A 24,498-nucleotide genomic window follows, 5' to 3' on the forward strand; every position below is an offset into this window, starting at 1 on the left:
TTAATTCACTACTTATAGAATTGGTCCAGCTATTCTAGAAAGTCATTTGGAAATATATTCTAAAAGTCACTAAATTGTGCATATCCTTTGTCCCAGAAATATAACTACTAGGCCTGTACCCTAAGCTTAAAGAAAGAAGAAATGAAGTCATATGTGCAAAAAAATTTATAGCAGCTCTTTTTGTAGTGGCAAAAAACTGGAAACTTACAGGGTATTCATCACTTGGGGTATGGCATATGAATGTAATGGAATACTGTTATGTGGTAATAAGTGATGAATGAGATGATTTTAGAGAAATTGGCAAGCTTGTTTGAACTGATGCAACATGAAATGAGCAGGACCCAAACAATTTATATCATAATATTTTAAAGACAAACTACTTTGAAAGACTTAGAACTCTGATCATTGCAATGACCAACCATGTCTCCAGAGGACTAATGATAATGTATGCTGCTCACCTCTGATAGAGAGATAGTGAACTCATGATGCATGGTGAGATATACATTTTTGGGCATGACCAATATGGGAATCCTTTTCTTCTTTCTTCTTCTTCTTTTTTATTTTTTTGCTTATCTGTGCCTATTGTTGTCAGGATTTTATTGTAGTTTTTTTTTTTAATGGAATAGGGCAGAGGGTAGAAGAGAGAGAAAACTAATACTTGTTCATTGAAAAATAAATTTACAAGAGAATTCAATATATCCTAGTTGGCATTAATTTTGTTCAGGAAAAACCTCTGAGGGTCAGCTAGGTGGTGCAGTAGATAGAGCACTGGCCCTGGAGTCAGGAGAACCTGAGTTCAAATATGGCCTCTGACCAAACACTTGACACTTACTAGCTGTGCGACCCTGGGCAAGTCACTTAACCCCAATTGCCTTTAAAAAAAAAACACCCCCCCCCAAAAAACAACTCTGAAATAAAAACTATTTATTTTATCTCTGTACTTACTTCTATCCCTCATTTGGTTTAGAATTCACCCTCTATCAATAGATATGAAAGGTACTTGATCTGTCTCTCTTCTGCTTTTAAAATTCTGTGATCTTTAATTTTAGGTCATGTATCCATTTTGAGTTTATTATAGTATATGGTATAAGGAGTTGATCTAAAACCAATTTTCTGCCAGGTTATCTAGTTTCTTCATAAATCTTGTGAAAAAGAGGTTTTTCCTAATTTATATTTTAAAATTCATCAAATATTTTGTTATTGAGTTTATTTTTATTCTTCCTTGTCTATTCTCTCCCATTGAGATACTTCTCTATTTTTAAAACCAGTACCAAATAGTTTTGATGATTACTGACTTGAAATATAATTAGCGATTAGGAAGTGCCATTTCCCCTTCATTCATTTTTAAAAATTATTTTATTTAGATTTATTATTTAATTAGATTATTAGGCTCTCAATTATGTTGTTAAGTTAGATGGAGTCCTAAGGACCAACAATAATACAATATAATGCCAAAAGGCTGCTGGGGAAAATAGTACTTAAGATAATAATGTTACCAGTTAACATTACAGAGAGTCAAGGTGGGGGGCTTGGGCATTCTGGTCTTACAAGTCATATTTCTAGCAAAGGACTGAGATTTTAGCAACCAAGGGATAAAACAAAATGCCACATACTCACTCTGCTTCTACCAGTTTATTCAGGAGGGTCTTTTTCTCTTCATTCAAATGGACCAGCTTCTCTTGCAGTTCAATGGATTCCCTCTCAGATGCCTATGGTCGGGAAACCAAGCCAACTGTTACTTTAACAGAACAGAATTTAACACAGAGCCCTTTACCAAGACCTCATCTTCCTCAAATTAGAGTGAGAGATATGGAGTTTTCCTCCATTCTCTCGTAGACAAGCGATCAGCCTGCAATACCTTGAGTGAGCGAACAAATTCATTCTCCGTCACCAGGTTGCCCTGCTGTAGCTCCTCAGTGCTGCATCTGTTCTTACAGATCAAAGTGTTAAATTTTTTCAGGTCATTGTCCATGTCCTTCATGTGACATTCAATCTCCTTGATCTCATTCTTCTCCTGGTTAATCTTGTCTGTTAACAAAACAAGAAAAGAGCAAAATCCCAGAGGAGGTCCAAAGCTGATACAAAACAAAACAAACAAACAAAAAACCCAACACCTATGGAAGAACAAATCAAGCTAAGCCAAAGTAGGCTGGTTTGGTGGTCCCTGAACTCTCACCACCATTAATGGTTTTTCCTAGCATTGGAATGTCTTCTTTCTTGGTGGGAAGGATACTATCTTATAATATTTCCTCCCAGGTGGCCAATGGAAATACAAACCTTTGATTTGGATGAAAAATAGGAGAGGCATTATAAGATATACCAATTTTTAAGAAATGGATAAGAACAAAGTCTGTAAACTATAGGATAGTGAGCTTGACTTCAATTCCTGGGAAAATTCCAGAAGGGATACTTTCATTAAAGACAATACAACAATGAGACAACAAACCAAAATTTATAGCATGCACAATCCTTAGGAGAAGATTTATATTTCTAAGAACTTTCATCAACAGAAGAGAGAAATAACAGATCAATAAGATGGAAAAACTTTAAAAACTGACACAGTTTAAAAACACAAACATCAAAATAAAAATTATGAAAAATTTAAGAAGTTGAAAAATTTCAATTAATAAGTTAAACTAGGTTTAAAAAAATAGTACAATGCATAAAACATTAACTAATTTGCTTTAAAGGGAAACACTAAATTATCAGTATCAAAAATGAAAAAGAATTTACAACAAATAAAGAAATAAAAATATTTGAAATTATTTTTTCAAATATGTGCCAATAAATCCTACAACTTAAGTTAAATAGATGAGTATTTACAAAATATAAAATATTCAGGTTAAAAGAACAAAAAATAGAGAATTTAAATATAAACAACCCAATCTAAAAAAAAATAAATTAAGCAAGTCAATAATGAATTCTCAAATTAGAACCCTGAGACCAGATAGTATTACAAGTGAATTCTATTAAACATCCAAAGGACAATTCCAATATTATACAAAGTATTTACAAAAAAAGGATCCTGACAATTTCCTTTTATGATGCAAATATGGAAACAGTACATAAACCAAGGAAAATCACACAGAGAAAGAAAACTATAGACCAGTATCCCTAATGAAAATGTTAATACAAACATTTAAAATAAAATATTAGCAAAGAGGCTACAAAAACATATCACAAATATTATATATTCTGATTGGGTTGGTTTTAGATCAGAAATACAAACTTGATTCAATATTAGGAAAACTATAATTATAATTGGTCATAATAATAACAAACTAATATGATTATATCAATAGATGCAAAAAAAAGGTTTTTGACAAAATACAATACCCATTTCTGTTAAAAAAAAAATACTAGAAAACATGGGAACAAATGCACCTTTTCTTAATATAGTAAGTAGAATATATCTACAACCAAGGGCCAACATGATAAGTAATGGGGACAAACTATAGGTCTTTCTAATAAGATTAGAGGTAAAGTACTGTCAACACTAATGTTTGATTTAGTGTTAGAAATACTAACTATAGCAATAAGAGAAGAAAAGCAGTACCATTAAAAGAAAATATGCTCACTATTCAAGAAAGACCTATTGAACTCAAAGACAGGATGAGGAGAGGCAACCTAAAGATCATAGGCTTTCCAGAAAAATATGACAGGACAAGAAACCTTAACACTATAATGAAATAAATAATAAATGCCCAGAACTTCTCAACATAGAAAATGAAATTCCAATTGAAAGAATTCAAAACAAACAAGTAAAAAAACAACAAAAACAAATTCATGCTTGCAAACTCAATGGTGGTGAAATTTAACAATTTGATTCAGAAACCACAAATTTTGTGAACCATGATAACAAAGATCTTCAAACACAAAGGAAAGAACATTTGAATAATGCAACTATTCCACACTCACTAGAAAAAAAAGAGGAGGGAATGGAAATAATGTGGTTTGTAGAGTAGTGGAGCTCAGGACACAGCCCAAGGTGACCTGTCTTTCAAATCTGAGTTTAACTATACAAGACAAAAGATGGTTGCTCAATAATAAAGAAGAGTTTGAAACATTTTTAGAAAGAAAACCAGGACTGAAGAGATTATTTACTTCTCAAAAAACCCAAATAATAGAAATGCAGAAGTGAATAAATGCAACAGCCAAGGACAGCAACTACAAACTGGACAATAGAGGGATCAGTAAGAGACTTCTTTCTAAAGATACATATGGAGACAAGGGTGAAGGCAGAAATCAGGTAGAGATAACAGTGAAGAAGCAGACAGGGGGTATTATGGACAGAACCTGGCAATAATACCCTGCCTACAGATAAATGCTTCTTTTGTGAGACTATACATAAAAGGAGGGAGGAGAGCAGGAGTATAGACAGTAAGTAGCGTGTGATGCTCTGGGATCAAATCGAGGATTAGCAATGGGCGGAAGGTGACCTTTGTGGTCTCAGAAAGAGAAGAGCCTACAGGTTAGTGGGTAAGGAGGAAAGGGAAAAGAAAGAAAAAAGAGGAAAAGGAAGGAGGCCTGACTTTGGAGGTGAGAGAGGATTCCACTGATGAATGTTCCTATGAGTGAAAAGAGATGGGCAATGAAGAGAAATGAATATCTTACACTAAATGAGGTCTGGAGGATTTGGTGCTTGTCTGCTTGTCTACAAGTCTATTTGTCCTTGGTGGATAGGGCGGAGTTGAAACCTCTGGGGGCAACTGGCACCTGGAGGAGTGAGAGAGCATCGACACAGGGAGGTGATTTCCAGGCAAATGTAGGAAAAAAAAAAGGTCAACAAGAGATGATATAGATCAATGATGGGTTACATAATCAGAGGCGTGGTATGAGAGGGACATATGTACCATGGGGCTGTGCTAGGTGGCACAGTGTGCTAGGCCTGGAGCCCAAAAGACTTGAGTTCAAATCTGGCCTCAGATACTTACTAGCTGTATGACCCTGGGCAAGTCACTTAACCTCCATGTGCCTCAGTTTCCTCATCTGTAAAATGGGGATAATAATAGCACTTTTCTCCTAAGGATCAAATGAGATTGTAATTGTAAAGTGATTAGCACATAGTAAGAACTATATAAATATCAGTGGCTATTATTATTCATTATCATTATTATTATTACTACTACTAATTATAATCATCATTATTCTGGAAATGAGGCACAATGGAAAAGGGAAATCCATGGAGTGAACCCTTACAAGTGAGTGGCAGAAAGCATCTAGAGGAGAGACCCTCAAGTGGACACCTTGGAAGCTTTGATAGCATGAAGAATACAGAGAAAAGGGAGAAGCCAGATAATTAGAGGAGTCACGAATCAGAATGAGAGTCTAGAGGAAACAGAAAGAGAAGATGGATAACGATAAGAATGAGAGGTAAGAGGTGCAAAAAATGAAATTTAAAAACCAAGGAACAGGACCAGCTCATGGGGAGGCGTGGAAGGGGGAATATTAAATGAGAAGAAAATATCAGGGGTAAGGAGAAGAGAACTAATGGAAACAGAGCCACCCCAAAGGAATATAATACATTCTGTTTACAGCAGAAGAGACAACTTGAAACTGAAAAGCTTCTGCACACACAACATTAATGCATCTAGGATAAAAAGGAAAGTGGTTAAATGGGGGAAAAATTTGTATTCAAAGGGGCTTTAGGATCCAAGATATATAAAAAATCCATACACACATATAGGACTAATAGTCATTCTCCAAAGGATAAATGGAAAAGTATATAAACAAACAATGCTCCAAAGAAGAACTGCAAAGTATTAAAAACCACATGAAAAAATTATCCAAATAACTAATGATAAGAGAAATGCAAATCCAAACAAACTGGAGATTTCATCTCACACCTTACAAATTGTCAAGAATGACAAAAAATGGCAATACTCAATGTTGGAGAGGTTGTGGAAAGGACACTGATACATTGTTGGTGCAGCTGTGAAACAGAACAACCATTTTGGAAAATAATTTGGAATTATGCAAATAAAGTAACAAACATGTCTATACAATTTGAACCAGAGACTGAGGTTATTCCCTATGGGAGCCATTGACAAGAAAAAAAGCCTCTGTAGATTCCAAATCATTTATAGCAACACTTTTGTCATAGCTGGAGTCAGGAAGACTCATCTTCCTGCGTTCAAATCTGTCCTCAGACACTTACCAGCTATGTGACGCTGGGCAAGCGACCTAACCCTGTTTGCCTCAGTTTCTCATCTGTAAAATGAGTTGGAGAAGGAAATGGCAAACCACACCAGTATCTTTGCCAAGAAAACCCCAAATGAGGTCAATAAAAATCAGACATGACTGATAAATGAGTGAACAACAAAAAACTGAAAACAAAGTAGATGCCCATCAATTAGGGCATGGCTAAATAAATTGTAGTATATGAATACAATGGAATATTACTGTGCTGTAAGGAATGATGTTTGTGAGGGAGAGATTTATATGAATTAATGCAGAGTGAAGTAAGCAGAACCAAGAAAACAACATACACAGTAACTCCAACAATTTAAATGGAAAGAATGGCACATCTAAAAATAAAAAATAAATGTAATAAAATTATAATTAAAAGTTGGAGATGAAGAGATATGAGAAGACATTTCCAACAAACCCCTTTGTGGAAGTGGAAGGTCCACAGGTGTTACACATTGCAAATATTTTTGAACTTTTTCAATAGATTGGTCAGTTGTGCTGATTTTTTTCTCTTTTTCCTTTCCAGAAAAATATTAATTGTCACATGGAATAGCTCTCTGGGAGGAGAAAGGGTATAAATATATGGAATACTATGATGAAACAGAAAATATAAAGAAAAACTTCTTAAAAGGGGGAGGGTATTCTTTATATAATGTTGCATGGTATAGTTTATTCTAATGTGATCACATATAACCACATTTAATAGAAATTGATTGTATCTCTAAATAAAGTTTAGATGTAGACACAGTTTACTAGAGTAGCCCTCAGCAATGATCTCTATATTAATGGAAGTCTTATAGTTTCACTGCATAGATGTTGCTGTGGTATTGTTCTCATACTGAGATTGCATATTGCAGTTGACATTTGAGAGCCAAGTTGCATGCAAAGGAAAAACTGTAATTTAGAATCATCTGAAACATAAATATTCCATTTGTTTAATAGCCCACATGTCTGAGATATACATGAAGCAAGCCAGTGTGCCCTTAGGGAGAGAGGCAGTTTTAGACAGCTAACTTCCCATCTTTCTCTTCTACCTGGGCCCCAGTTCTTGAGTCCACTCTTCCACGGACTCCTCTTTATTTCTAGGTAAAACTCATTTTAGATCCTCACCAAATTACCCGGACATATTGAACCCAAAATTTAGATCCCAAATTACCTAGATTTCTTCAAATCCAAAATTTATTTTTTTGGTCAGTCAGGGTTCAGCCATCTATTTACCTTTTGGGAATTTGTCCAAGTGAAAGAACTCAGTGTTCAGTGTTGGGGAACCATTAAGTGGTTTGCCAGTTCTGGTCACCTAGATCCAGTCTGGTTATTCATCCTCATAATTGTTTATTATCAGAGAAAACAAGGAGTGCCTCCTTGCAGAATCACAGGTTTCCCCGTATGGTCTGTGAAGCTACAAGTATTCTAAAGGTTAATTTCAGATGTGGCTATCTAAGATAATATAGGATATGGGACTGACTCAGCTTTCCTTACCACTTTGAGAAGAATTGGGCTAAGCACCCCACCCCCATCTCTGTTACCATGGCAGGGTTGCTGACCTAGCAGCAGTAAGAATAGTAGACCAAGTAGGATAATTTCTGTCCAAACTAACAAAATCTTTCTGATAACTTATTCAGAGACTTGGTCGATAAACAATGTAGACTCTCAAAATAGCAGACTTTTAAGGTCTTTCCTGAGCTCAATTAACCCAAATTTATGAGCAAAATTAACCTCAGGCAAAATTGATCCCATAGCTCATAAGGATGTTACTTAGGGAAGTAGGTCCTCCACTAATGCCAAAATAGAGAACTTTTTTTTTTTTTTATTTAGGCAATTGGGGTTAAGTGACTTGCCCAGGGTCACACAGCTAGTAAGTATCAAGTGTTTGGTCTGAGGCCAGATTTGAACTCAGGTCCTCCTGACTTCAGGGCCAGTGCTCTATCCACTGCATCACCTAGCTGCCCTGAAAATAGAGAACTTTAAAAGAAATGGAAAGCTGAGTAACCACTAGGGTTTGGGAATTAGGTGGCCCCCTACCATAGAATGCAGAGTCAGTGAGCATTAGAAATCTTAGCAGAGCCTCCAAGAATTGTGGAATGAAGTGACATTCAGTCGATAAGCATTTATTAAGCACTTACTATGAGCCTGGCATTGTGTTAAGCACTAGGGATACAAAAAGAGGCAGTAGACAATCCCTGACCTCAAGGAGCTCACAATCTAGTAGGGGAGACAATATGCAAACAAATACATACAAACAAGCTATATACAGGATAGATAACAAATAATTAACAGAAGGAAGGCACTAGAATTAAGGGGGGTTGGGAAAGACTTCCTATAGAAAATGGGATTTTAGTGGGGATTTGAAAGAAACCAGGGAAGCCAGTAGGCAGATGTGAGAATAGAGAGCATTCCAGGCATGACAGATATGTCTGAGCTGAGAGGCGGAGTGTCAATGGATCAAAGAGTACATGGTAGAGAGTAAGGTGGAAGAAGAGTGGAAAGGTAGGAGGAGGTCATGAAAGGCCTTGAACACCAAACAGAGGATTTTATATTTGATCCTGGAGGTGATGGGGAGCCACAGGAATTTACTGAGTATGAAGGTAACCAGGTGGGATTTCCACTTTAGAAGTTTTTATTAGAAAGCCAGCTAATTGGGAGACAAAAAAATATTGTCATTCCCTTAGCCCTTTGGATTCTCATATAATGGTCAAACTAGGAAAGAAAAAAAGGCGGGGCAAGGGGAAAGGCCATTCATCAGGAGTGGAGAGCAAGATGCATGAAAGTCACAACTTCCCGAATATAGAAAGCAGGATATCTCATGGGTACTGAGGCCTCCGTGTTTACTGATTCCAGGGCTGATGGAAGTCAGTTTTCGAATATGGAATTATTATGTTAAGCCTGGTTCTACAGATAACACTTACTCTCTATCCGAAGTCTCTTTTGTTCCATGATTGTTATCTGTTTCTTAAACATGTCCACTGAGGTCAACTGATCTTCTCTGTCTTGGGTCAGTTTGACTAGATCTTGCTGTAGTCGAAGCCACTTCATCTGTTGCTGAAGGAGGGTTGCATTGTATTCATCTATCAGCTTGTTCATTCTTCTAATTTCTACTTCAACTGGTCCTAATTCTTCCCCCTGAAGAAGAAATGTTATTGAGATAGTGTCCACAAAGCTTTTTGTTTTCACCTTAAGGGGTAGGATACAGAAGCTTTTGAAGCCGAGTGCAGCATTCCCTAAGAGTGTATAGCATTAGATTTATAGAGTATTTTTATCCTGAGCCACTCCAAATAGATCAAGCAATGTAGCTCTTACACCTGTGACCTTGGCATATTTTTTTATCATGTTTCTAACCAGAATCTCAGCCCTATATTCCCTGAAATTTTATTGTAGATACCCTAACCCCTCTGGCGCTACTCTCCTCAATGTAAAATCATGTTCGTGGCTTGGGGTCTCCAGAGGACAGATGCTTTCTACCTCTCAGTGTTCTAGGGGTAATACTGATAGCATGAGTTTCTACTACTATCGCTCACAAGGTCCCACCAGTGTGCTTCCCATTAATAACCAGCCAGTGACTTCAGTTACCTTTTAGCAAAGACATTTACTAAGGTGGTATAGTAAGAAGCTGACATAAACATTCCCCCTAAAGCCTGGGGCACACTCTCTCACAATTCCATGGGAAGAGTGGACTTCAAACACAAGAGTACAATGATAGTGAGGAAGGTTATACATGTGACAATGGGATATTTCACAAGTCTTGATGCTTTTTGGCCCTTTTCAAGTCTATAAGTCATTCTTCTCTTGTAGAAAGGATCATGTTCTTTGAAACTATCTCCATCCTTGGGTGGCTGTCTTTCTGAATCTATTTGTTCTTGGTGTGTTACTCTAATTTTGGCTGAATGTGCTGTCTAGTCTCTCTGATCTCAGATGCACTCCAATAATATGATCAATGAGAAAGAGGAGGAGAAGGAGAGAGAAAAAGAAACTTCCCAATAGCAGTTTCTTCTGAGAGGTTTGACTCCAACTTGGAAATGAAATTCTCAACTTCTGAACTTAGAGTTTTCCACTACTGGACTGTCCTAGCACCAGACTGGCACACTGTTGAAATGCCTCTAGTTATTTACTACACCCAGAGGCATGGTTAGCTTGTTTGGTTAGCCAATCAGTTGTTATTGATCTAATAGAAGAGGTTCACACCTCATAAAGGTATCATTAAACTCATCTTACTGACTCTTTTTAAAAACTTCATCATTTGTGGCTATATTCTGTAATAACATTAGCTGATGGGGAGGAAAGGAGGGGAAAATCACTTTCCTCTTCCCTTTTGCTGGAGAGGTTTCAAAAGGATTTACATTTCTCCCCAGCCTTTCCATAGCTGTAAGAGTTATGATCTTGTTTGAAATTTTCTAGGGCGGGGAGCAGCTAGGTGGCACAGTGGATAAGCTCTGGCCTTGGAGTCAGGAAGACCCGAGTTTAAATCCAGCCTCAGACACTTGACACTTACTAGCTGTGTGACCCTGGGCAAGTCCCTTAACCCTGATTGCCTCACCAAAAAAAAAGAGAAAAGGAAAAAAGGAAAGAGAAATTTTCCAGGAAACCTTGGCTCAAGAGGGTGTGAGGCAAAAGGGATAGATATTCTCTGTCACTTTGAAGGGGACTATGGGAGTTTACAAGGTCCACTCTCTAATAGAAGAATGCTCTTGTTTCACAAGTACTAATATAAAAACTAAAACACCTAATGAGACTCAGTGCTATGGGGACAGTTGACAAGGTTCAGTGAAACAGCTTTCATCTGGGGAGCTTCTCACATAGCCTTCTGGCCCTGTCACCATTTGGTGGGGATGTAATCTTTTAATAGCACTCAGTCTCCCAAACAGGTACAAAACTATCTGCCTGCAGTGTGTCGAGCTGTTGAGACCTTCAGTGCCATAAGATAGTATTTGTCTTCAATCTGTTTTCAGGTAATCACTCTGAGCAGATAGCACAGGTTATGACTCACTTTGGTCTTATAACCTGGCTCCGACCTGCCTTTCCAGGATCATTTCATATGTCTCCCCTTCACGTAGCCTGTGATCTAGCCAGACTGGTCTTGCGATCCCTCACAGGTGCTATTATTCCATCTCCCATCTCTGTGACTTTGCTTAGGCTGTCCCTGTCATGCATGGAATGTATTCCCTCCACATCTTTGCGTCTTAGAGAACTTACTTTCTTCAGCACTTGCTCAGATGCCACCTTCTAGGAGAAGCCTTACTTGATCCCTTCAGCTTCTAGTGCCTCCCTCCACCCGAAGAAATTAGATGATATTTACTTTGTATATATGTTGTCTGCTTATAGGAGGAAGGGAACAAGCATTTATTAAGCTCTTACTTTGTGCCAGACACTGTGCTAACATGTTATCTCATTTGATTCCTACAACAACCACCTTGCTATTATAATCCCCATTTTGCAGTTGATGAAGCTAAAGTAGACTGAAGTTAACTGACTTGCCCAGGGTCACATAGCTAGTAAGTCTGAGGCTGGATTTGAACTTAGATCTTTCTGACTTCAGGCCCAGCACTATATTTACTGTGCCACCTAACTGCCTCTATATGCCTTATATGCCATAGTATTTTCCCCAATAGAATAGATGGCAAGGACTATTTCAGTTTTGTGTTTGTATCTCTTGGAGTCTTGCATGGTGCCTGGTATATTTTGTTGCTGGTGGTGAGTTGGTTCAGTCATGACTCCATTTGGGGTTTTCTTGGCAAAGGTACTGGAGTGGTTTGCCATTTCCTTCTTCAGCTCATTTTACAGATGAGGAAATGGAGGGCAAACAGAGTTAAGTGCCTTGCCCAGGATTACACAACTAGTAAGTGTCTGAGGCCAGATTTGAACTCAGGAAGATGAGTCTTCCTATCTCCAGGCCTAGCACTCTATCCACTGTACTACCGAGCTACCCGCCTGGTATATAGTAAGTGTTTAATAAATACTTCATTGATTGATTTACCCTCAGGGAAGTGGGTAGGGGAAAGGTTTATTATTCTTTGTTTTATTTATTTATTTATTCATTAATGCATTGCTTTCTGTATATAAGAAGACGCTTGAATGACTGGGGATTATATCAAGGAAAATGCCAATCATGGCTAGCCTGACCAGGGTTATGGGTTCTTACCCCCAATTCAGAAATAATCTGATCTACTCTCTTGTTGAACACATTAATGAGCCCTTGCTTGCGTTCAATCAGTATTGTTCGTTTGGCAATTTCACTTTCACTGTTGGTGATGAGTTCATTGATCTTTTCCACTTCCTTGTCCAACTCCTTGAGTGTGGCTTGATATTCTTCTTTTCGGATATTGGTATTTGTGATATTAAGAGCAGTCTGTGCAATGTCACCATCAATTTTGGAAAGATGTGTCACCTGAATAGTTAGAAGAAATAAGTAAGAAAAATTATATTTGCTATATTTACTGCTTTCCTCTGTAACAACTTCTGAAAAGTTTACTTATAAGAAGTTATAAATAAACATGGGCTTTCTCATATTGTATAGCTAGCTTATACCTTCTCACTTTACATCTGGATGTGCAGCTACAGAAATTCCAAATAAATAACCAGGGGATGATATTCCAATTATAATTATAATATTAATTTCAAGGATGAGAGCAAATTTGGCCCCATGAAAGACCCAATTTGTCAAAAATCCAAGGACCACTTCCAGTTTATATCCAGCTAAGTAGATCTTTCACTATAAAGCAACAGTCCTAGAAATTGAAAATCATAGTTGACATTTGGTTCAAGGAATACTACAATGCTTGGGACCAAATGTCAGTATCAGATAGTTTGTGAAGTGGGCCATTAGAATATTGTGGGTCATAAGGAGAACACTGGAGGATATATCCCCACCACCATGGTCCATTCTTGTTCATCAACCTGTCTTAGAATGCTCTGATTTATCCCTTTTTCTAACAATAATCCCAAGACCAAACTTTTATTACTACAATGTCAACTTTATTAAAGTCAGAGCTGAATTTGACTTACAACTGTAAGACTTGGAAACATCATCCTATAAAGAAATATAAGGGCAAAATAGAGATATGACAAAATCAACTAAAGGATGTGAAGTTATGAAGCTGTATGTTAGCCTGAAGTATGATACAGTGAAAATAGCATGGGACATGGAATCAAAGGACCTACGTTCAAATCCTAGTTCTGATACCTACTACCCATACAGAGTGTCCCAAAAGTCTTAGTGCAGTTTTAAGTTATTAAAACTTAAAAATTTTGGGATACCCTATGAAAGTTTAAAACTTCACTAAGATTTTTGAAACACCCTGTAAAACTTAAACTTAACAGGACCTCAGTTTCTTCAATTTGTAAAATGAGGGAATTGGACTAGAAAATCAGGCTTTCAGGTCTAGATCCTTTTGAGACCTCATAGTAAACACTAAACCTTTAACCCTGACTCTTCCTGATGGGCCAAAAAATAATGTGTTACATGAAAGACAGTAAAAAAAAAATAAATGCTAGTCTCTTATGAGGCATGGTGTGGAATGCAGCAAGAAGGCAGGAACTGAGACACTTTTAATTACAAACCAGGCATAATAAGACATTTTTGAACTGGGCAGGATGTTAGTGAGGAGAGCCCAGATGAGATGGTACCACCATTCTTGCCTATAAAGGGGTAATGCCAGAACAAGACAAAAGGAAAAATACTCCCTAAACTGCTGATGACTTGGAAAGAATTGCCTCACCATGTCTGTCTTTTTCTTCTGAAGCTTATTCACTAGAAGGCTGAAATATTTGGTCATCTTGCCAGACATCTTCTGATCCTGTAGCTTCTCTAGGATGTTCTTCTCCTTTTTCCTCTTGTGGTCCAGCTCATTTTCTATGTTTTGATGGACATTATGCAATTCATTTGTGCACAATGCCCGCTCCTAGAAAGAAAGAGAGAGAGAAAGAGAGAGAGAGAGAGAGAGAGAAAGCAAGGATTAGAGCCATGCTGCAAGATGTAGGTCTTAGTATTTATAAACAATTTCTCGACACCCAAATATTCCTGCACTGTGCTTTGGGTCATACTGAATAGGCTCGAGTGAAGGCTTCTTCAGTACTGTGCAGTGTGAGCGTATAGGTAGTAAACTCTTTTTGCAGGGCTTCGTGCTTAGACATCGACTGGGAGATCAGCTTCTGGTTAACATTAGCGTCATTCTCAGCACGGTTTAAAATGTTTGCCAGGAGTTCGTTCCTTTCTTCCTCTTTCATAATAGATTTCTTATAAGATTCAATTTCACCATCCAGGGATTTAGATTGATGCTTGGAGTCCCTGTGAGTGGGAAGACAAGACAGAGAACTAATGGCAAAACAGGCAATTTTTAATATAAGTGTACTTGACCTGAAGGAAGCCACTATAAGAAAACCCATTTTTATAGAAATTAGTTGGAGGACTAAATGTCTTATTTGTAACTGATACCACCATGCCTCCAATTAGCATAAGACCCTCACTGCTTTTTAATTTTTTTTAAGACTGCATCTCCCTATCTTGCCCAGGCTGTAAGTTCAGGGATTACTCATAGGCCAGACCCCAGTCTTATTAGCATGGGAGGTTTAGCCTGCTCTGTGTCTGATCAGGGTCAGTGCTTCCCTCCCTAGACAACCTGATAGTCTCTCACTTCCAAGGACATAAATGATGAGTTTTTTTTTAATTTTTATTTTTGGTTCTAAATTCTTTCCCTCTTTCCCTTTTCCCACCCATTGAGAAGGCAAGAAATACAATATCCATCATACATATGAAGTCATACAAAACATTTCCATAGTAGCCATGTTGTGGGAAAAAAAGAAGCAAGAGAAAAAAAAAGGGTTTACAAAAACAAAACAAAGTCATACTTCAATCTGCCACTCACAGTCTATCAGTTCCCTCTCTGGGGGTAGAAAGCATTTTTCATCAAGAGTTCTTTAGAACTGTCATGGATCATTGTATTAATCAGAGTTGCTAAGTCTTTCACAGTTGATTATCATTACAATATTGCTCTTACTATGTACATTGTTCTTTCTCCTAATTCTGCTCACTTTACTTCATCTAAGCATTCTCAGGTTTTTCTGAAAACATCCCCTTCATGCCACCTATAGCTGGTGCCGCTTCCACCATGCCCTATACCACACCCCTAGCCCACCTCCATCCCAGTGTCCATAGATCTCTCTTTCTGTCTTCCTAAAGTACCCTGCGCTGGAAAAATAACTCACTGTGACTTTTGTTGCCTTTTCTGCTCAGAATTTGATTTGGTGTTTTCTCTCTCTCTCTTTTTTTTTTTTGTAGGAGAGTTTTTGGGAGAAGTTTGACAGTTGTGACCTTTCATTCAACCATCTTGATTCTACTCCATATCCATAATGTAAATGCTGAACTTAATGCAGGGACTAGTCTCTTTTGAGGTAGTTCCTTTGTTAAGACACAGACAATATAAGCTCTCCTTTAGATTTCCAACAATGAGGAATAGGAGAGGATTTCTCTCCCCTTTCCTGCTCTAGGAGCAGCTATAGAAGCTATAAATACATGACAGTAAGACTATGAACTTTCTGGGATAAACCTGGTACTTGACTTCAAATCTAGTGGGACAGCATGTTCCAGTGGATAGGGCACTGGACTTGGAGTCAGGAAGACCTGGTTTTAAATCCCATCTATGACTTATTAGTCTCCTTAGTTTCCTCATATATAAAATGGGGGAGGAGGGACTGAACTTGAATTCTAAAGTTGCTTCCAGCTCTGAATCTATGATCCTTGGTGATATCTTCTGCTTTATGTTTCTTTAAGTACAAGAAACTGAACAACGATCCTAAGAGATGGTTGTTTTCAACCTCAATAGAGTTCTAGAGTCAGGTGCCAGTTGCACTACAAGAGGTAATTTCCACAATAACTTCCTGGAGGAACTGAAGAGAATACCACTCCCAGCAAGATTCTATAAGCAAGGAGCTAAATAGCTGACCAGGAGATATAGACTTGTGAGTTGTCCAGGTAGTACTGATATAAGGTGAAAGCAAATTACCTGTTCAGTTGTCCCACAAAGTGTTTCATGTTTCAAGTATGCACTATTGCACACTTATAATTCTTTTGTGTTTTAAGCATTTTTTGGTGGTAGAGAAAACAAATACTGTCCAATACCTGACATCCATTACTTTTTTGTTTTAAATAATTTTTATAACATGGAGCTTGTTAATAGAGGAGACCCTAGACAGTAACCATAACTAAACTTTATTTAAGAGATTTTTCCCAGGACTCCAGGATAGAGGCATAATGAGCAAGTATAAGGAAAAGGCTGAATCTCCTCTTCAAGGTCAGGCTTCTTGACAACTAAACCCAGTTTACCTGAGTCCAGTGGCTAAAGTCCATTGTATAAAGGGGATCCCTGGGCTACAGATAACACAACGATTAAGTATAAGCAAAGAAAAACTCACTAAACTCCTTCATTACATCTAGGATCATCTTTGAAGCCAGAACAATCTCATCTGGGCCTGCTGGTAGGAGTCTAACTACAGGAAGTGGTCTGAAGCCCCAATCCTCCCATTTGGTGATTGCCCAGAGGAAAAGAATGGGATTAGGGTCATCAGGAGATATCTTGGGGGGACGGAAATAGTCAGGGATCATCAGGAGACAGACCCAGGGCTTCCATAGTAGTTTTCTGGCATGAGACAGCTCTAGGGAAAGGGGTAGGGAGTAGCAGTGGAAACTTATGACTAGAAAGAAAGCTTTGAAAGGAAGAGCTGAATACTTTTGGAAGGAAGAGTCTCAAAACGTCAAGGTCCTACCTACATGATGGGACTACTCCAAAGAGACAGGTCGAAACCTGTGTATCCTGTTGATGTAAGGACCAAAGGAAATGGCAATGGATAGGACCTGTTCTTCTCTTTGGGGACCCAGAAGCTCCATATCCAGCCCAGGCTTATATCAGAAAATAAGGCCTCGTCTAAGAAATTTTCTATTCAGGGGTTAAAATAGAAGGAGCACCAAGACCTAGTCACCTCATCTAAATACCAGAATGGTACTAACATCTGCACTGGAGAAGAAGCAGGCTTCATCTGAATACAATGGAATCTCACTCCAATGCTGCTTTGGGAGACAGGACCTGGGCCTAATCACCTCATTTAAGATTTCACAAGTGGGCAGAGTCTGGACCTGATATAAAGTCTCAATCAAGAAACTAAGGATGAAGACATAAGTAAACAGAAGAAAACTCCTAATACAATGAAGAAATACTATAGATTAAGAGAATAATATTGAGACAGAACCTCAGAATAAGAAAATTACTCCATAATAATTACAAGTAGAACCCAGAAAAAAAAGGATAGATTTGTCACAGGGACTCTGAGAATGGAAGGAAGAGATGAAGGAAGAACTGAGACATGAGAGGAAGAATAAAACTAGAGTACTTGTGAAGAGAATAAATATCTTAGAAGAGATGACAGAAAATCTTACCCAAGTAGTGGACACTGAAAAACAGAATGAAGTAAATAGAACTTGTTGGCAAAAATAAATACTAAAACAAAATCAAAAGAATAAAAAATTAGAATAATATGTGAGGTATCTGCTAACAAAAGCAGCTTACAAGGAAAATGGTAAGTGATTAGGGCTAGATCTGAAATCTTTCTGAGTCTAGTCCTAGTACTCTATTCACCATATATCCTAGCTGCCTCCTACGTAATGGGGAAAAAGAGCCATTTGCCTATTCCTGGAAGCATTTGATGGTGAAATACAACAAAAGTACATGGCAGACATAGATATGTGTTTGCAGGCCTGAGAGGGGCCTGTTCAGACACTTCCTATCTGTGTGACCCTGGACAAGTCACTTAACCTCTGTTTATTTCAGTTTCCTCATCTATAAAATGAGCTGGAGAAGGGAATAGCAAACCACTCCAGTATTTTTGCCAAGAAAACCTCAAATGGGGAGTAAAGGATAGCACCTACCTCCCAAGTTGTGAGAGTCAAATAAGAGAGGGAGAGAATAAATATTTATATAGTGCCTACTATGTGCCAGACACTGGCTAAACACTTTTAAAAATATTATCTCATTGGATCTTCACAACAATTCTGGGAAGTAGGTGCTATTATTATTATTATCCCCATTTTACAACTGAGGAAACTGAAGAAAACAGCAATTAAATGAATTACCCAGGGTTGCACAGCTAGGAAGCATCTGAAACTGGATTTGAACTCAGGTTTTCCTGATTCAAGTCGAGCCCTCTATCCACTGTGCCACCAGCTATGAGACAATTAGCACTTAGAAAAGTGCCTGGCTAGGCAGCTACTTGGCACAATGGATAGAGTGCCAGGCCTGGAGTCAGGAAGATGAGTCTTCCTGAGTTCAGATCTAGCCTCAGACACTTACAGCTGTGTGACCCTGGGCAAGTCACTTGACCCTGTTTGCCTTCGTTTCCTCATCTGTAAAATGAGTTGGAGAAGGAAATGGCAAACCACTCCCATATCTTTGCCAAGAAAACTCCAAATGGGGTAATGAAGAGTTGAACACCACTGAAAAACAGCAAAGTGTCATAATAGATGCTTAACAAATGCTTGTTCCTTTAGGTTCCTCTTACCACTCAGCAGCTTCTCCCTCCTTTGAGGTTCACCCCATCCAAGTTTATCATCCCATGTAGATTCTGGTGAAAGTTTCTTCAGTGAGTCCTGTTTTAGTCTCTCTCCACCCCAATCCTCATCCCAGAAAACTTGAGGTACATATTGATGTTGCCTCAAATGCCCTAACTTCCTAGTTCTTCAGTCCAATAAATTTCCATGAGTTCTTGATCTTGATCATCCTTTTGATCTTGCTACAACTCGCAAGTGTTGCATGTTCTTGTTCTGCACTCCAAAATTCCTTTATCTGGCCCTAATCTTTTATTATTATTATTATCATTATTATTAGTGAGGCAGTCAGGATTAAGTGACTTGCCCAAGGTCACACAGCTAGTAAGTGTCAAGTGTCTGAGGACAGATTTGAACTCAAGTCCTCCTGACTCCAGTGCCAGTGCTCTATTCCCTGTGCCACCTAGCTGCCCCATGATGAGGGCGTCATTCAGTTTCAGAAGCCGAGACCTTTATCACTTTTCCCTTTGCCCCTTTTCTCCAAAAGGAATTTGGCTCCCATTTGTTGAAAACCCTTAAATTTTTAGATTCCCCTTACCTCCCTTCCAAAGCCTTGGCCTTTTGATATGCATCTTTCCTCCCTGGCCCTAAAAAGAACCTGGCTTCAGTTTGTCTAACCTAGAAAAACCTTAAAGTTTTAGAAACTGCCTTTATTTCCCTTTGAAAGCTCTCTTTATCTCTCTTTGAAAGCCTTAACCTTACCTTTTAATCTTATTCAAATGCACCTTTGCCCCTAGCCCTAAAAAGAAGTTTGTCTACCAGTCCCAGCTCCCTTTGAGAGCAAACTTCTACCTTCCAGTTCCCTTCATTATCTATTCTCATTGTTTATTCAAATCTCTCAGACCTTCCAAACAAATTCTCACTTGGACCCTTTTTCCCAACCACCTCCCCCCTTCAACTGGCCTTTTCATTGTGGCTACACCTAATCTCCCCTCCACTGTTTTACCTTCCTATGGCCCCTGGCCATTTCCCACCCTTAATCCTAGCTAGGTGCCATGAGGTCCAGGACCCAGGAGTTCTGTTCACCCCAGCCTATTAGCCACTCCCATCCAGATCTCCCTAGGCCCTTCCTCCCATCACCCCAAACTACTTGGCCACTCCTAGATCCCTCCCACAATTTTTTACTGTATTTAAGATCCACCTTAGCCCCCATTCAGTTGCTGAGCTGTCCTCACGCCTAGAGGCTGAGACTCTCATGCCCACTCGTCCTTACGGGTACCACCTAGCCTATCCACCTTAGCCCCCATTCAGATGCTGAGAATCTCATGCCCAAAAGGCTGAGACTGTCTCATGCCCGCTCGTCCTTACAGGCATCACTGATGTTTGGGATCCTTGGGAGTCTGGTCTATATGCTATATCTTTAATAAACTTTTTCTCTGGCTGGAAGAAGATTTAGGTTGAATTCATTCAGGCAGACCCGGCACCGCGATCTTGGGGTGCCTCTGTGCATCTATGAGCACCTCAAAACCTCTACACCTCTTCACCCAGACCTTACTCTTTTATCATTCCACCTTTCCCCATGCCTTATACCCTTCTCCCCTATTTTTTTTTCTTTCCCTCCAAGTACTTCCCAGTACTTTCTGAGGTCATTAGCCCTAAGTTGAACTTTAACATTCTCCTCTACTTTTAAGTCCCTTGTCCCCTGCCCCTATTGCCAATAATAAGATTTGGCAGGTACTTCTATTGCCAAGTACTTCTATTCCTGTGTTGCTGAAATATAAGAAAATAAACAAACCCATCTTATTGGTCTATTGCAAATTTATGTTTATTAATCTCATCTGGGCCCTCCTGGCAGCAAGGCAATCCTTTTACAACTCCCTACTCAATGGACAGCATTTGGTGAGAACAGCTCCTTCTTCTCCCCTCCTCCTAACTTCACATTCTTCTGAATGTCTTCTCCTTCCCTTTAGTCTCCAATGAAAAGAAAACCCTTCTTGCCAAGTCCAAGGACTTTGCAGTCCTTTATAGTCTCCCTTTGCCCTGTCCCTTCCAGTCTTTTCTAAGCAATTGTCTCCACTACCACCTCTTTTTTCTCTCTAATCTTCAGTCTCTATCTACTGCCTGCTTCTCTGCTCCCTTCAAACATGCCTATGTCTTTCCCATCCCTAAAAATCCCTCCTTTACTCTCTGCCAACTATTTTCCTATATAACTACTTCCCTTCTCTGCTAAATCCTTGGAAAAAACTTTCTACACTCAGTACTTCCACTTCCTCTTTTCATCATTCTCTAAACCTTCGGGTATATGGCTTCCAACCTCCATCATTCAATTGAAACAACTCTCTCCAAAGTTACTAAAGATCTCTGAATTGCCAAACTAAATGGCAATTTTCTTTTCTGTCTTCTGCCTTTTTGTCTTCTCTGTAGTATCTGGCATTGTTGATCACCTTCTCACCCTGGAAATCTCTCTTCTCTCAGTGTTCATAATAGTGCTATCTCTTGTTTCTCATCTTAACCTGTATGATTGTTCTTTTTCAGTCTTCTTTGCTGAATCTTCATTTATGCTATACCTATTAATTTGGAGTATCCCTTGAGACTCTATCCCAGACCTCTTCTCTTTTTTTTTCCCATGTTGTGATCTCATTATTTCTTGTGGGTTCAATTATAGCTGATTCACAGATCTATATAACTAGTCCTAGCCTCTTTCCTGAGCTCCAAGCCCATATCACCAACTCCCTATTGGACATTTCAAATTTGATAGCCCAGAGACATCTCAAGGTCAACATGTCCAAAACAGAACTCATTATCTTAGCCCCAAACCTTCCCATTTTCCTGACTTCCACATTACTATCAAAAGTACCAGGGGCAGCTAGGTGGTGCATTAGATAGAGTACCGGCCTTGAAGTCAGGAGGACCTGAGTTCAAGTCTGTCCTCAGACCAAATACTTGACACTTACTAGCTGTGTGACCTTGGGCAAGTCACTTAACCCCAATTGCCTTAAAAAAAAAAAAAGTGAAAAAAAAAAGTACCACCATCCTCCCAAACATCTAGGTTCACCTCCTTGGTGCCATCACAGACTTCTTACTTTCACTCACTCCAAATATCCAATCAGTTGCCATATTCTACCTTTAGAAAAGTATGACTCTTTCTCTATCCTCAGTTACCACCCTAGCTCAGGCCCTCACAGCCTTTATTCTAATAGTTCTCTAATTTACTTCCTTCCCTTCTCTCTCCCCACTCCAATTCATCTTCCATACAGCTGCCAAAGTGATCTCCCTAAGCACAGGTCTGCCTAGGTCATGCTCCCTACTCAGTAAACTCTAGTACCTCCATATCATCTTCAGGATCACATATAAAGACATTTGTTTGGTCTTTAAAGCTCTTTACAACCTGGCCCCTTCGTGTATTTCCAGGCTTCTTATACTTTACTGTCTTCCTCAAACTCTACAATCCAGCCATACTCACCTATTTGTTGTTCCCTTGCACATGACACTCCACCCCCCATCTCCTGTGCCCTTTCACTAGCTGACCCCTATGCCTAGAATGTTCTTCCTTGTATCCTCCATCTCTTAAAATCTCTGGTTTCCTTCCTTCTGGCTTCAGTTTGTCTAACCTAGAAAAACCTTAAAGTTTTAGAAACTGCCTTTATTTCCCTTTGAAAGCTCTCTTTATCTCTCTTTGAAAGCCTTAACCTTACCTTTTAATCTTATTCAAATGCACCTTTGCCCCTAGCCCTAAAAAGAAGTTTGTCTACAAAATATACAGCCCTCAGCCCTTCAGCCCTCAGCTCACACAAGTTCTGTGGAAGATCCTTCCCATATCTCCTTTCCCTTTAAGGTTACCTTCCATCTACTTGGTAGGATCTCATGTACCTATTTATTTACATTTTTTATTCCCCATTAGAATGTGAACTCCTTGAGGGCAGGGTCTCTTTTTGTTTTTCTTTGTATCCTCAGCACTTCACAGTGTCTGACAGGTAGGAGGTACTCAATAAATATTTGCTGACTAATTGTTTGGTATAACCAAAAAAAATTTATCCTTTCCTTCTGGCCCTGTCTGCCTCCTGCCTTGGCCACTGGCTGACAAGTATTTAAGCATTTACCGTGTCAGGTACTAAGCTAAAAGCTGGTAATATAAATACAAACAAAAAAACGATGGCAGGTCCTGCCTTGCAAAAATGAGGAAGGAGCAAGGGCATGATGGAAAAGTAAGAAAGAATGAATCCCCCATTAGAAATAGAGAGATGGCTGGCCTGGATATCCTTCTTAAATGGAGGAGCCTTACAATCAAAGGGAGGAGCCCCAGAGGTCAAGGGTACTTCTGAGATGTGAATTCCAGGGCTGAAGTGATCTTCCAGGATAAAGAATTTTCTGGGGCTTAATGGAGAAATCTGGAGGAGTATAGCTTGCTTTGGCCTTACCTCTCCCATCCTTGGGGTAATGTAGTTAAAAGATGACTCAGCACGTCTGACACACTGCCTTACAAAGCCACTAAAGATGCTTGGCTTAATGAGACTTCCAAATAATGTACTTAGCCTCCAAGGTGCTGAAGGGAGCCCAAATTACTGGCTGCTTCCAAATGACTAGTAATAATAATACATAGCATTTACATAGTACTTTAAGGTTTGCAAAGTGCTTTACATATGTTATCTCATTTTATCCTTACAAAAACCCTAGGAAGTTGGTGCTATCATTATCTGCACTTTACAGATGAAGAAACTGAAGCATAGAGAGAGGTAGGTGACTATCCCAGGGTCAGATGGCTAAGAAATATCTGCAGCAAGATGCAAACTCAGGACTTCCTGACTCCAAAATCCTCACTGAGATGTTGGTGGTGGCCCTGAGTGCTGAGGTGCAATGATCCAGTTATAACATTTTATCTACACAGGACCATGTGGCAGCTATCATTGCCCAAACCGACGTTCCTGTGTATGCCTGGAAAAGGGAGACAGATAAGGAGTATCTCTGGTACATTAAGCAGACCCTGTACTTCAAAGATGGGAAACCATTCAAACATGATCCTTGATGATGGTGGGGAATTTCATCAACCTTGTTCATACCATTAACTCCTGCAGGCATCTAAGAGATGACTACTACAGGGATCCACAGTCAATATAAAATGCAGGTTAATGGCATTCTGAAAGTGCCAATCATCAATGTGAATGATTCTAACACCAAGAATAAGATTGACAATCTATATGGCTACCTTAGTCCCCCAGTGAGGGCATCAAGAGTACTATACACAAAGTGACTATGGTGGCAGGATATGGTGATATAGGTAAGGGCAGTGTTCAGACCCTTTGGGGTTTCGGGGCCTGAGTCATCATCATAGAGATAGATCCCATCAGTGTATTGCAGACCTCTATGGAAGGCTATAAGGTGACCATCATGGATAAGATTTGCCAAGAGGGAAGAATCTATGTCACTATCACAGACTGCATAGACTTCGTATTGGGCAGGCCTTTTGATTAGATAAAGATCAACACCATAATATGTAACATTGGACACTGTGATGTGGACATAGAAGTGGTTAAATGAAAATACTGTTGAGAAAATGAACGTGAAGTATGAAGTAGACCAACATCACCTGAGGCCAGAGACTGCTGACTGAGGGCTGGCTAGTCAACTCTGGCTGTACCATGGGCCATGCCAAATCCTTCAGCAACTAGGTGCTGGCTTAGATTGAGCTGTAGACCCATTGAGACAATTGCCCCACAGAGGTATACTACATGTGCAAGGTAAGGCTGTAGCCAAAGCTCTCCTTGGCAAGCTTAACATGAAGTTGACAA

General features: G+C 39.1%; 1 protein-coding gene across 2 annotated transcripts in view; it reads right to left on the reverse strand.

Moving 5' to 3' along the window:
- Positions 1-24,498, reverse strand: part of CCDC40 (coiled-coil domain containing 40) — a 99,767-nt gene that overhangs the window by 32,166 nt on the left and 43,103 nt on the right. For both annotated transcript variants that reach the window (XM_027850281.1, XM_027850280.1), the window contains exons 11-16: positions 14,224-14,467; positions 13,899-14,081; positions 12,323-12,568; positions 9,096-9,309; positions 1,859-2,028; positions 1,618-1,709 (exon numbers count right to left, since the gene is read on the reverse strand). In XM_027850281.1, the coding sequence (XP_027706082.1) occupies positions 1,618-1,709; positions 1,859-2,028; positions 9,096-9,309; positions 12,323-12,568; positions 13,899-14,081; positions 14,224-14,467 (1,149 nt within the window). The remainder of the gene's footprint in view (positions 1-1,617; positions 1,710-1,858; positions 2,029-9,095; positions 9,310-12,322; positions 12,569-13,898; positions 14,082-14,223; positions 14,468-24,498) is intronic.

This window comes from Vombatus ursinus, unplaced genomic scaffold, assembly GCF_900497805.2.
Source record: "Vombatus ursinus unplaced genomic scaffold, bare-nosed wombat genome assembly UNPS02008996.1, whole genome shotgun sequence".
Taxonomy (NCBI): Eukaryota; Metazoa; Chordata; class Mammalia; order Diprotodontia; family Vombatidae; genus Vombatus; species Vombatus ursinus.